This window comes from Ornithorhynchus anatinus, chromosome X2, assembly GCF_004115215.2.
Source record: "Ornithorhynchus anatinus isolate Pmale09 chromosome X2, mOrnAna1.pri.v4, whole genome shotgun sequence".
Lineage (NCBI taxonomy): Eukaryota > Metazoa > Chordata > Mammalia > Monotremata > Ornithorhynchidae > Ornithorhynchus > Ornithorhynchus anatinus.
In genome coordinates this window covers 24442575-24456067 of record NC_041750.1, presented here as the reverse complement: position 1 = coordinate 24456067, position 13493 = coordinate 24442575, and the positions used below count along the sequence as shown (strand labels likewise).

General features: G+C 61.4%; 1 protein-coding gene across 2 annotated transcripts in view; it reads right to left on the bottom strand.

Moving 5' to 3' along the window:
• Window positions 1-532: 532 nt before the first annotated feature.
• JARID2 (jumonji and AT-rich interaction domain containing 2) overlaps window positions 533-13493 on the bottom strand; it is a 209515-nt gene continuing 196554 nt past the window's right edge. For both annotated transcript variants that reach the window (XM_029052933.2, XM_029052934.2), the window contains 10 exons: window positions 11521-11613; window positions 9726-9844; window positions 9548-9618; window positions 8746-8860; window positions 7089-7194; window positions 5688-5870; window positions 4677-4807; window positions 3780-3993; window positions 2452-2559; window positions 533-891 (listed from right to left, as the gene is read on the bottom strand). In XM_029052933.2, the coding sequence (XP_028908766.1) occupies window positions 709-891; window positions 2452-2559; window positions 3780-3993; window positions 4677-4807; window positions 5688-5870; window positions 7089-7194; window positions 8746-8860; window positions 9548-9618; window positions 9726-9844; window positions 11521-11613 (1323 nt within the window). In that variant the 3' untranslated portion in view covers window positions 533-708. The remainder of the gene's footprint in view (window positions 892-2451; window positions 2560-3779; window positions 3994-4676; window positions 4808-5687; window positions 5871-7088; window positions 7195-8745; window positions 8861-9547; window positions 9619-9725; window positions 9845-11520; window positions 11614-13493) is intronic.

Below are 13493 nucleotides of genomic sequence, written 5' to 3'. Positions count from 1 at the left end.
TTTCCTTAAACAGAATGCATAGTGATGCTGGTAAAAAAGAACCTAGTCACTCCCAATCTCATCATTTTTGCCTACGGTCAGGGAACAGAGTCTGTCTTCAGCTGCCAAAACCTCCCAAAGAGAAAAGAATGGGTCTCCTCCGATTAAAAAAAAAAAAATTACAAAACTCATCTTGCACGTGACAGAAGAAAAGACAGCCAAAGTAAAGCAATTTCTTTCAAGTTTTTTTTTTTGTCTCCTATCCCTTTTCTCTCTAGAAAATCTGCTCACATGACTGGAGAACAAATTAGAAAACACATCAAACTTCAACCTATTCAGAAATGGGTTAAAAGCCTTTTTTTCCCCCACTTACCAAAAAAAAAAACAAAAACAAAAACAAAAAACCAACCAAAAAACAGAAACAGAACAAAAAAATTCCTTAGCCTGGGGAGGGGCAATACAAATCAGTATCTCATTCACCCCCTCGGCGATTTTAAAACAGTGACTATACGGCAGTTTCCAAAATCCGACTGCAGTATCTAACTATCCTAAGTACAAAAAAAATTCAACAGTTTAATGCTAAAACAAAATTAGTTCTCTAAAACCAGAAGAAAAATCTTCTTTAGAGCTAGTGCAAAGACAGCTTGTATTCTACAGCAAGTACTCCAAACTAGGATATAATAATTACAAAAAAATATATATAAATCGACAGCATGAGTGTTGGCATCTTCAGGACGAACTTGCAGCACTTTTGGATGAGCTGGAGGAGGTCAGCCGGGCGGGGGGCACGTCCACCGTGGCTCGCTTGCGGGGGCCTCGTTTGGGCGGCGGCTTGCTGAGACGGTGCTCGACGCTGCCGTTCTTCCCGGATGCCTTCCCGCAGATCTGATTGACCAGGCTGATGATCTGTTCCTGGGCGGCGGGTGGGAGAGGGAGACCCCGGCATCAGCGAGGAGGAGGAGGAGGAGGCCGTGGGAATTTCTGAGCCCGGGTGAGGGAGCGCGGAGGGACTGGGGGCCGGCGGGCAGCCCACCCTGTTCCATCTGCCCGGCTGGACCAGGCCTGCCCGGCTCAAAGGGTCCCGTGGTCAGCGGGCGGGCAGCCGGGCCTCGGGCAGATGGAGCCTGGGACTCCCGATCCAGCCTGGCGAGGGAACCGGGGGGTGCCCGGCCGCCCCCACAACTGGCTTACAAAGAAAGCGCGGTTGGCACCCCAGCCGGTCCCACCCGTGGCCCGGGTGGTCGCCTCCCTCCCTGTACCGGGGCGCTTTCTCTTTCAGGGGACAGACGGCACTCCCTCCTGACCCTGAACCTTGTCCCCGATCCCCAGGGAGCTCCAACAGGCCTTGGCTGGGACCCCAAGGCCGCCCAAGGATGTCTCCTCTCCTCTCTCCTCCCTGGGGCCTCCCGTCATCCCGGGCTCCGAGAGCTCGGGAGAACGGGAGCGGTGGGCTTCCCGACTTGGGAAGGGGCTCAGCCGCCCGGGGAGATTCACTCGTCCATTCGGTCGTATTTACCGAGCGCTTACCGCGTGCAGAGCGCCGTACTAAGCCCTTGGGAAAGTACAGTACAACAATAAACGGTGACATTCCCCGCCCACAACGAGCTCACAGCGAGGAGAAGCCGGTAAGGGCTCAGTCGCCGGTGGGCCAAGGGTAAGGGACGGGGCACGCGGCCACCGCGGCCAGCGTGGACCCGCCCTTGGCCATCCTGCCTCTGCCAGCTCCTCGGAGGCACGCAGCGGGAGGCCTCGGGGTGATCCGGGCCTCTGCTCAGAATTCAGACAACCGCCGTAGATGCAGCGGGCATCCCCTCACTCCCGCCCCGCCAACCGGGGAGGGTCATCCCCCCTCACCGCTATCCCCGTCCCCTTCCCCCGGAAGCAGAGGTCGAGGCTCGGTAAATCCTTGCCCGTCGTCCCCCTCGCCTCGGCCTTTCGCCCCGAACGCCGGTCCTCCTCATCCGACCGCCGGAGAGGGCGAAATCCAATTCATTTCTGGGACCTGGTCCCCTAAGAGGATGGGGGACGGGAGAGGAAGAAGACCGCTCACCCGGAACCTCTCGGGCCTCGCGGAGGCTAGCCAAGCTCCAAGAGGATCCCGGAAGCCAGAGGGCGCCCAGACCCAGGGAATATCCGACTGAGGGCGGGCAGCGGCGGGAGGCGGGGGAAGGGGGGGCGGGGGGGGACCGAAAAAGAAGCATCTAGACCGAGGTCGGGACGGGACTGCAGTCCAAGGGCAAGAGCAGAGCAAGCCCTGGGTATCAGACCTCAGACGAGGGATCGGGGTCCCGGGCGGGCTCAGACACCCAGGAGCCCCAGGACCCAGGCAACGAGAACCCCCTCCCGCCCGGCTCATACCCCTGAATTCCCTAAGCCCCCCGGCGCCGAGCACCGGGGGGGGGGGGGGGGGGGGTGTCTGCAGACCCGGCCCCCGCCGGGGGCCCCCCAGGCCGAGGCGTCGCCAGCACCGACCTCGTCGTAGCGGTACATCAGCTTCAGACCCCGACAGGACTTCTGCTTCTCCACGTGACGCAGAGCACACTCAAGGCAGAACACGACATTTTCGTTTTCCTGCACCACCTGGGGGGCAAGACAGGAAAGCGTTCCGGTTCGAGGGAGACTCGGAGTCCCGGGGCGGGGGATCTCTCGCCTCCTCCTGGGCTCAGCAGTGCGCTGTGGGAGAGTATTATTATAATAATAACAATAATAGTATTTGTTAAGCCCTTATTAAGTGTCAAGCACTGTCCCAAGTACCAGGGTAGATAAAGGGTCATCAGGTTGTCCCACGTGGGGCTCACGGTCTTAATCCCCATACGGACGAGGGAACTGAGGCACAGAAGAGCGAAGCGACACCCAAGGTCACAAAGCAGACAAGCGGCGGAGCTGGGATCAGAACCCACGTCCTCTGACCCCCGAGCCAGGGCTCCCGCCGCTAAGCCTCCTTCCCTGGGCTGGGTGGGAAGGCCGCCGGGGGGACGGGAGGAGGGCGGAGTAGCGCCTCGCGGGAGACGAAGGATCCGACGGGGGCTCAGCCGGCCGGTCGGCTCAGGGCCGGCCCGACCAGCGTACGACGGCCACCCGCCCCTGAAGCCCCGGGGAGGAAAGACAGGTTGACGTGGTCGCTCGAGGGGGTCGGGTGGGACGTGACTCCGGCCACCACCGGGGGGGAGGCGGGAGGTGGGCGGCTCTCCCCCTCCGGGTCCGGGCCCGGCCCTAATCCCCCTCTGGCGGTGCCGGGTCGGCTGGGGAGGAAGAGGGTGGGGCAGACATCCCGGGCGGATCCTGCCACAGAGCGGGCCCCGGGGGCTGAGAGAAACGAGACCGGTCCAAGGCAAGATCGGGCCGCAGGTAAGAAGGTCTCCCCGCCGCCGGGACGGACTCCAGTGGGGGCGGCCCCCCCCGCCCAGCCGGGGGCCAAGGGGCACCGGGCCCGGTTCCCCCCTCCTCCGACCCGCGGCCCGGAGCGGTGGCCGCCGCCGGCCCCCTCTCCCGGAGTCGGGAGCCCGTCACGGAATTCCCAGGGCTCCCTTTCGGGGTCGGGGGAACGGGGGGCAGAGGGACGGCCCCCGGAGAGAGGCTCTACCGAGCCCCCCGCGGGGGGAACGCCGCCCCGCCCGCGGGGATCGCCTCTACTGAGCGCGGCGCGGTCCCCCCTCGACCGTTGGGTACGGCGCTCCCGTCACGGCACGCGCTCGGTACGTGCCGCGGAAGGACGGCTTGATCGGCGGGCGGGTCCGCGCTCCGCCGGGGGGGCCGCCCCCGGCCCACCCTCCCGTCCCGCCCCGGGGGGGCCGGCTCACCATGGACAGGTAGCACAGGTGCTGGCAGATCTGGCAGCGGCGCTCGGACGTCTCCAGCTGCAGCCACTTTCGAGGCTTCTTCTTGCCGTCCGCCGCCGGGCCGCCGCCCCAGCCGCCGCCGCCGCCCCCGCCGCCCCCGTCGTGGCCGCCGTAGCGCGCCGAGGAGTGGAGGCCGGCCTCGAACAGCTGCCGTCGCTGCCGCAGCTCCGTGTCCCTGCCCGGACGGAGACCGCGCGGCGCCCGTCACCGGTCCGCGCGCCCCGGCCCCGCCGCGGCCTCCGGGCGGGCGCGCCCGCCGGACCCCGGCTCCGCCGCCGCCCCTCCGCCCGAGAGGCCCTCCCCCCGCTCCACCCTAGCTGAGACAGAGGGCCCGCGGGCCCGGCGGAGCTCGTGCGTGCGCGCCCGCGGGCGCGCACGGAGACCGAGACCGCTTTCAACAATGCTTGCAGTCAAGAGGCTATTTGTCGAGGCGCCGGCCGGCGGCGGGGCGGCGGCGGAAAGCTGAGCGCCGGCCATCGGCGCTCGCCGGGCCTCTCCCCCCGGGGAGCGGGGGACCCGGCGAGCGGGCGCCGCTACAAGGTGGGGAGAAGAAGAGACGGTTACACGGCAGGACGGGCACCCGGGCACACGCCCGCTGGCTCCGGGTGCCGCTCAGACAGGTGCCCCGGGCCCCGGGGCGGGCAGAAAGGGAGGCGGGGAGATGGGGGGGAGGGCGCCTCCCCACACGTAGGCCCCCGCCGAGACCCCGCGCTCGGCCGTCGGTCCCTCGGGTCTGGAGCCCCGGTCCGGAGGAGGAGGAGGCCGGCCTCGGTGCTCGCCGGGACCGGGCCGGGGGCGAGGTGGGCCCGGGGAGGTCCGTGGAGCGTCCCTCCGGTTAGGGCCGGGGCCGGCCGTTACCTGAGCTCGTCCAGAAGCGCGGAGATTGTGCTGAGAGCGGGGCCGTTCTCCTTCTTGGCTTCCGCGGTGGCGATCTGGTACAGTAACTTCTCCATGGAGAACGGCTTGGCGATGTGCCGGCGCTTCATCTCCTGCGGGGAGCGGCACGGCGTCGGGCCGGCGCAGCCGGGGGCGGGGGGGGGGGGGCAGGGGAGCCGGACGTCGCCGGGGAGGGGGACGGGGGCGAGGGCGCGGACGCCCGCCGTGGCCTGGGCCTCCCGCCCGGCGGGAGAGGAAGGCGAGCCTTTGCCGTCCGGGGGGAGAGGTCACGGGAGATAGCCGGGGGGGGGCGCACGTGGGGGGATGGGGTCGTCTGCCACCGCTGAGGAGGCGCAGCCCCGGCCCCGAGGGGGGGCCCCCACCGACCCGCCACGGGCCCCGACCTTCAGCCGGGCCCCGGGCTCCGTCCCGGAGATCCGGCGTCCGGTCCGGCTCCGTCACCGGCCCGCCGTGTGACCCCGTGCGGGTCGCGGCCTCCCTCCGTCTCGGTTCCCTCGTCTGCGGCACGGGGATAAGATCCCCCCCGCCCCCCGCCTTAGACGGAGAGCTTCATGCGGGACGAGGGCCACGCTCAATCCGATCACTCCGTATCTACCTCGGTGCCTAACCCCGTGCCTGGGACAAAGTGGGCGCCGAAGAAACGCCGTCGGGACCGTTCGTCTTCATTAGCTGGGGCAACCGGCGGGCCGGAAAAGAGCTTCTGGGCCCACCCGGCAGAAAGGCCGCTCGAGGACTTAAACGGAGATCTTCCCCGTTCGCTATAGGAGTGGGGCGGGAGGTCCCGATCATTTACCCCGCAGGGAGTGCCAGATACCAAGCAGCCTAATGCCTTCTCGCGGGAGCCCCTCGTTGACGACCACCTCCATCCAGCGCCGGGGGGGTGGAGGGGGCGCGGAGGGGAGAAGGGAAGCAGACTGGCGGGAGAACCTCCCCGGTCCGGTCCGGTCCGGTCCGGTCCCGGCCCCGCCTTACCTTGGCAGTTTCAAACCCCATACTTGTCCACTGGGTGGTAGCAAAGTGCACAGTTTCAGAAACGCTGTAGCCGCAACACACTTTAGACACAAAGGATCCCGGGAAACAGACCACGAACTGGCCGCTCTGCTGTACAGTACGATGCACCTTGATCCCCTCCTTGCACAGCACCTCCGGGGAGATCTGCTCCGGGGAGAGGGGGGGAGACGGGGGAGATGAGAAGCGGGCCGAGGGGGGCGGCCCAGAGGCCTGGGGGCTATCAGCCGTCGTCGGGGGGGTGTGGACGCCCCAGTCCGGGCATCGGGAGACCCGAGGCCCGGCTACGGGTCCCGCCCCCCGACTGCCGCGTGACCGGCGGCGAGTCGCTCGGCGGCTCCGTGACTCGCTTATCTCCTCTATCGAGTGGGGGTGAGACACCCGCCGTCCTCAGACCGGAAGCCCGGGTGGGACGGAGCCCGCGTCCGACCGGATTCTCTCGGCACGCGGTAACCGCTTCAGAAATATCACTACCATTACATCCGCTCTCGAACGGTCTGGGGTCGGGGGTGGCCCGGAATGACCTCTAGCTCTCTCCGATCCTAGGACCGTAAGACCCGGGAGCGGTTTTCCGATAAAGATTCGACGGTCGTCCTTTGAGAAGGCAAATCGTCGTTCCCAGCGTCGGTGACCGGGACTGCGGTTGAAAGGGTGGGAGCTCCCGGGACCGGGCGGGGAGCCAAGAGCCGGGGAGGTGAGGGAGACCGGGCGGTACCGGCGGCCACGCTGGCCGGCTGCGGGTTCGCCTGCCCAGCCCGGGGTCCGTCGAGGGGAAAGAAGGCGGCGGGAGCCGGGTGCGGGCCGCCGGGGTGGTGCCGTCCCCGGCTCCGACGCCAGCCCCCGCCTCGCCCTCGCCCCGGCACCGGGCGCCCGGCCTGCCCTGCGCCATCTTTGGAAATCAGACAGAAGGGGACTCTCCCGGTTTCACACCCACGTGACCGCCGCCGGGCACCAGCTGCTGCGGCGACAGGCGGAGCCGACCCCCCCGCCCTGCCCCTACTTCACAAGAGCCTGTGACCCGGAGACCCCCGTTTTCTAGGGGTGGGCGGGGGGAAGGGTGACGTGCTGGCGTGACAGCGTGGCTGGCAGAGGCCCGCAGGCTCCGGCTGTGCCACGGAGCGTGGGGCGGGTGGACCACCCACCCCTGGCAAGGATGACGACTTTCCCAAGCCAGACCCCTTCCCTGGCGATACGCGCCGTATGTCTGGCACCCATTAAAGCGCTCGATACGTACCATCGATGATGGAGCCCTCCCACCCTCCCGGGGCCCCCGAAGCCCGGGTCGGTGACTCGGCCCGGGAGAAGGGGATCGGGCCCGGGCCGTGGGTCCGAGTTCCCCGGAGCCGGCGGCCCAGCGGGACGTACCATGACGTTACTTTCAAGCATCTCCAGTCCCGGGGTGCCATTGGCTTGCAGCAGGGTGTGGACCACATCATCAAGCTTGTTCTCTTCCTCAGCAGGAATGCAATACCTGACGGGGGTAGAGGGAGGGAGAAAACAGAGGCCATCAGGATGCAGCCCATCACCCCCCACCCCGCCCCCTTCTCGGCACGTCCCGGCACAGAGCCCCGTCCCTAAATCTCCGGGGTCGGCGCTATGGGCTGGCAAGCGGAGCGGCCCCACAACCCAGGGCCCGGCTGCCCCGGGGCTGCCTCGCCCGCCATCCAGACTCCATCACCAGCCCGGGGCCTGCCGCCTGGGGGGGCAGGGGAAGTCTCCTTGAGAAGGGGGACATCTAGAATGGGTTCTGGCCCAAATGGATCACCCCAGTAAGACGACGGCATTGTTGCCATGGAAATAAAGTGGTGATGTCACACTGGGAAACTGTATGACGGCAGCATCCAGCAGTCGGAGAGAATTTTCCATCATTCTCGGTTTAAAGAAAAAAAAAAGTCCACATAGGTATCATTTGGCACTTACAGCTAATGATTTCAGAACTCTGGGACACTGTGTATTCGGTCCAAAGTAAGAAAAAATAATAATAATGGTATCTGTTAAGCGCTCACTATGTGTCGAGCACTGTTGTAAGTGCCGGGGCAGATACTCATTAATCAGATTGGACACAGTCCCCGACCCTCAAGGACCTCACAGTCTAAGTAGGAGGGAGAACAGGTATTGAATCCCCATTCTTCAGTTAAGGAAAGTGGGGCCCAAAGAAGTGACTTGACCAAGGTCACACAGCAGGTGAGTGGTGGAGCTGGAATTAGGACTCAGGCCCCCTGACTCCCGAGCCTATGGTCTTTCCAACCAACAGGGCACGTTGCTTCCCGAGAACTAGCTGGGTCCTGAACCCAGTGCCAGGTTAATCTCTGAGAAGTGGGAGCTTCCCATCCTAACCCCCAGACCGGGTCTTCAAGCAGTCGTGGAAGTAGCCCCTCGCCTGCTTCCACTCAGCAAACTCTTAGACTGTAAGTTCGCTGCGGACAAGGGAACGTGTCTGTTACACTACGCACCCAGTACAGTGTTCCGCGCACACTAAGCACTCGATAAATACGACCGACTTCGACTCCCGGCGCGCCTCCACGCAGAAGACCAGGCAGGTGGTACTTAAACTGATTTGCAAGGCTGTGTTAAAAACACAGTGGAGGAGAACCGCGGCTGTCAGAAGCTGCACAACGGCGTCTTGCCATAAGGGGAAGGGCCATCAGTAGACGGAAGGTCAAAGGATTTTGATCCAAAGGATCAAAGTGGGCTGTTCAAATGAGCCCCCTCATTTTTAGTTAATTTAGCTGGGGTTCCACCCGCAAGGAGCCGAAGGGCCTCGGGACCTCACGAAAGAGCAGCACAAAGCAGGCTTGAACACCAGGAAGGCCGCTGGCATCTCTCAAAATCGCACCCCGAGCCACTGTTCTGGTCCTCGGGAGACCAGAGACCCAGGGCTCTAAAACCTCTCTTTCCCCTGTTCTCAGTGGGCAGTCCACACTCTCCAGTACCCAGACGGAGCGGGTCTGTGAGCTTCCGCGCGTACTTGGGGCGGGAAGACAAACCGGGAATGAAACGGAAAGAGCTCGGGCCTACTTACCAAATACAATCAGCACCAGTGTGTAAGTAGTCAATGTATGGAAGGTGATTTTGGTCTCGAGACCAGCATGAGGTAGAAAAGACCATGCCAATATTTAGCCAGGGAATTGTCACTCCTAAAACGAAAGAGTTTTCAGAGAATTAGACGGCTCTCCCCCAGTAACCACACCCAGAAGCCAGCTACCTTTCCATTTCCCCATCCCGCAGAACGGATGCCAAAAAGAAGGTGGAAGCGGACAGGTCTCCTCCTCTCCCGACACTATAAAGAATGGACGTGAGAACCAGAGACCTGTCTAGCCCCGACCGGGCTCCGCGGTGTGCTGTGGGAATTCCGAGAAAGCCCACGGAGCAGGGACCGGGCGCAGGACGACCCGAACCGAGCCCTTCCCGGTCGCCCACGGGCGTCTCCGTGAGGGTGCCTCCACCCAGCCATCGGGGCGAGCAGAGAGCCGTCCGCCGCCGCTTTGGAAACGAGCCTCTCGCCGGAGGGTTGGGACCCTCCTTGTGCTTTGGGATATCAAGGTGCCTTTTTACTTGCTTTAATGTGTATATACCTATAATTTTATTCATTTTAATGCTACTGATGCCCGTTGGCTCGTTTTGACGTCTGCTCCCCCCTTCTAGACTGAAAGCCCATCGTGGGCAGGGATCGTCTCTCTCTATTGCTGAGCTGTACTTTCCGAGCGCTCGGGACAGTGCTTTGCACATAGTAAAGCGCTCAATAAATACGAACGAATGAATGAAGGTAGGTGACTGGCGCCAGGTTCCTCGGCGGGGCACGTTGGGGTCAGGACCTAGCTTACCAGGCACAGCACCAAGATGACGCAGGATGGAGCCCGTGTTATTGGGAAGGACTGTAAGATTCCATCCATGCCTGAAGGAGAAGATCACAAAGACGCAGTCATTAGAAAGCCTCCTTCCTTCCTCCCTCCCCGGCCCCAGAATCCCAGGCGGACACGACGGGGCAGGACCCAACCTCACCTTGAAAACGGTTCCGATTTTCCCACCGGAAAGCCACTGCCGTGCGTGTTGGTATCCACTTTCCCGCAATGCACTGCCACGTGGCAATCTTTCTGTTCCACTAACCTCCAGTATTCTTGCTGAAAGAGAGGGGGAGGGGGGCCACACCCATATACATATCTATCTGTACACAGGAGTCGGGGGAACCGGGTTCAAATCACAACTCCGACACGTGCCTGCCGTGGGACTTTGGGCAGATCACCTCACTTCTCCGGGCCTCCGTTTCCTCATCCGCTGATCGAGGATAAAGTACTCATTCTCCCTCCTTAAATCAGATCCCTCCTTAAATCACGAGCCCCCTCTGGGACAGGAACTGTGTTCAGCGGGATTACCTCCCATCTACCTCAGCGCTTAATAACCTTATTTGTATTACTACTACTACTACTACTACTGATTGTGGCATTTTTGTTAAGCACTTACTGGGTGCCGGGCCCTAAGTGCTGGGGTAGATTCGAGGTAAGTGGGTTGGCCACAGTCCCTGTCTCACATAGGGCACGCAGTCTTAATCCCCGTTTTGCAGATAAATTAACGGGCCCAGAGAAGTTGAATGACTTGCCCAAGGCTACACAGCAGACAAGTGGCAGATCTGGGATCTGAACCCAGGCCTTTCTGACTCCCAGGCCTCTGCTCTAACCACTAGACCATGCTGCTTCTGCTGCTATTACTGCAGTTGCCTGCCAGAGGTGGAGAACCTGGGTCTGTGATAGACGGATGGAGTCAGAGCTGCCCCTCCGGCAACTTTCGTGGCCACGTTTGTGTTGGGGTTGCCCCCGGGGGCCCGGGACCCCAAGGGGTGAGCCTGTTGACAAGGAAGCGGGAAAACGAAAGCTGAAAGACTTAACCAAGAATATGAGTTCTTTTGCCAGAAGCTCCTGCTCCAGCCCAGGCACAGTCTGGCCTGGATCAAGGATCCAGGATAATAATAATAATAATGTCGGTATTTGTTAAGCGCTTAAAATATGTGCAGAGCACTGTTCTAAGCGCTGGGGGAGACGCAGGGTAATCAGACTGTCCCACGGGAGGCTCACAGTCTTAATCCCCATTTCACACATGAGGGAACTGAGGCCCAGAGAAGTGAAGTGACTGGCCCACAGTCACACGGCTGACAGGTGGCGGAGCCGGGATTCAAACCCATGACCCCCGACTCCCAAGCCCGTGCCCTTTCCACTGAGCCGCGCTGCTTCTCTAGGATGGCATGGCCTCAAGGTGGAACCAAGCAGAGAACCGCTGCAGGCCACGCTCGCTGGCCAGGGCCCAAGGGAACTCATTTACTCTCCCTTTGCCGATCTTCTTCTCGAATGTTCTCTCTCCACAATGGTGACACCAGGAGAGGACCTGCCGTCACCTCCCGCAGGGGGTGGAATTTCTTCCCAGCATCCTCCTCGACAGCATCAGGGGCCCTCTCTGCCCGCTGCAGTCACAGTTCTAGTGTGTTCTCCCAAGCGCTTAGTACAGTGCTCCGCACACAGTAAGCGCTTAATAACGACAAACCATCAGACACCACCACTTGCCAAGTTCTCTTTCACCGTGAGGCTCCGAGCGCCTTGGGAAAGATCGAGGGAGTTTTGTTTTTCGTTTTTTTAACCTTTGCAAAAGCAAGAAATGGAAAACACCAGACACCAAGGATTTGTGGCAATAAAAAGGAAAGTTGTAAAGCGCCAGCCCCTGATCCTTCCCTATAGCACCTCTCTATCCAGGCCCAGACCACGGTTGCCCGGGAGCCTCCTTCCTCTTCCTCCCCAACCCCGGCTCTCACCTCTATTTCGGCCGCGGCCGGTTCCTTGTTGAAGCACATGTTCATGATGTTTCTTGCCGTTCGGTAAAAGGTGGTTAAAGAAACGGACCTTCCCTGAAAGCAGAGCGATCGCCACGTGAACGCTAACCGACGCCCAACCCCGCCGCCCCGCTCCGCAAACCCAGATGCTCTGGGAATGTTTCCGGCCAACTCTGGCTCGTGATTAAACGGGTCGGAGGGCCACCTGCTCGAGAGATTCCCTGCTGCGGAGGGCAGCCGTGGGGCTGGTATGTCTGAGCCGAGACTCCTCCGAACAAGAACGGCCACGCCCAGCTGGACAGTCATTCAATAGTATTTACTGAGCGCTTACTATGTGCAGAGCACTGTACTAAGCGCTTGGAGTGTACAATTCGGCAACAGGGGTGACAAGGTTCGCCCTTTGAGGCCTCCGGCGCTCGCCCCCCCCCGGTTTTACAATCAACAGCGTCCACTTGGAGCCACGGTTTCCAAATGCAAAGAGCAAACCTGTCATCCTTGCCCACAGGGATACGAGGAAATCACTCCAAAGCCAAATGCCTCAGGGGTGGTTTACGATAATGATAATTTATAACCGTGGGAGCCGCTCTGAATGATATAAACTACAAATTATATATGAATATAAATTCGATATAAAGTATAAAAACGATAAACTGTAGGCTGTGAGCTCGTTGTGGGCAGGGGATACGCCTGTTATATTGTACTCGCCCGAGCGCTTAACACAATGTTCTGCAAACAATAAGTGCTCAATAAACACGATCGACTGACTGATTATTACGTGTCTATTCTGTGCTGAGCACTGCACTAAGCACCGGGACAGGTACAGGATAATCAGGTCAGATACAATCCCTGCCTCACACGAGGCTCACGGTCCAAGCAGAAGGGAGTATGGGTATTAATCCCCCATTTTACAGGTGAAGAAACTGAGGCTAGGAGAAGTGAGGTGATTCGCCCAAGGTGTCACAGGAGGCAGGTGGCAGAGTCAGAATTAGAACCCAGGTCCTCAGGTGGCAGAGTCAGGAGAAGAACCCAGGTCTTCTGACTCCCAGGCCCTAGCTCTTTCCCCCGGGCCACGCTGCTTCCTAATGTTTATTCCCAACTCCAGCCGAACGGGCGACTGAACGGCCTGAACTGCCCGAGTGCTCTCCGATCGCTGGGAGTCCGTTGCCGACCCTGGGACGTGAAAGCCTCGGACACGAGTTGGGCGGGGGGCAGCTGTCTGCAGAACATTTCAGCAGAACCCAAGCGTCTTCCCTAGGAATCCTTGGGATCTCCGTTCAGAGCTGTCACACGACAGCCGGGCGAGCTACGGGCTGGGGCCACACCTTGCTATCCGTCGGCGGCACTTACCGAGCGCTCACCGTGCGCACGACACTACGCTGAGCGCTTGGGAGAGTACTCTGTGAGAGAGTTTGTAGACACGTTCCCTGCCCACGGACTAGAGGGCTTGCGGATTTACAATCTCGCCCTGTGACCCTGCTGGCCGGCAGGGCCGAGGAGAATGGGGCGGGCGGCTCCCCTCACAGGTAGCCTGGCTTCCATCTGCCCTTCCCCACCTGTCCTCACTTATTCCCTCCACTCTCGGCCAGGAAGGGCTCCCCTCGCCTTGTCAGGACACCCCATCTATAGGTAGGATGGGGGCGGGAATCAACAGATCGGCCACCCACCAGTGCTCCGCCCTCCAGTCGGAACAAATCTCGGGGCTCAAACTGAGGATGGGGAAAGAGTCGGATGAGAAAACTCAAGTGACTCGCCCAAAGTCACGCAGCGGCCAAGTGGAGGAGCCGGCGTCGGAACCCGAGTCTCCCGACTCCCAGCCCGGTTCTCCTTCCGCTAGGCTGGGCTGCTTTCTGTCTCGGAAGGAGGAGGGGCGGGTGGCTCGTGTTTAACCGCACTCGGCGGATGAGGCGAAAACATGGCGTGGGTTCAGGTGGCACCCGCTGCCTCTCGACCACCGA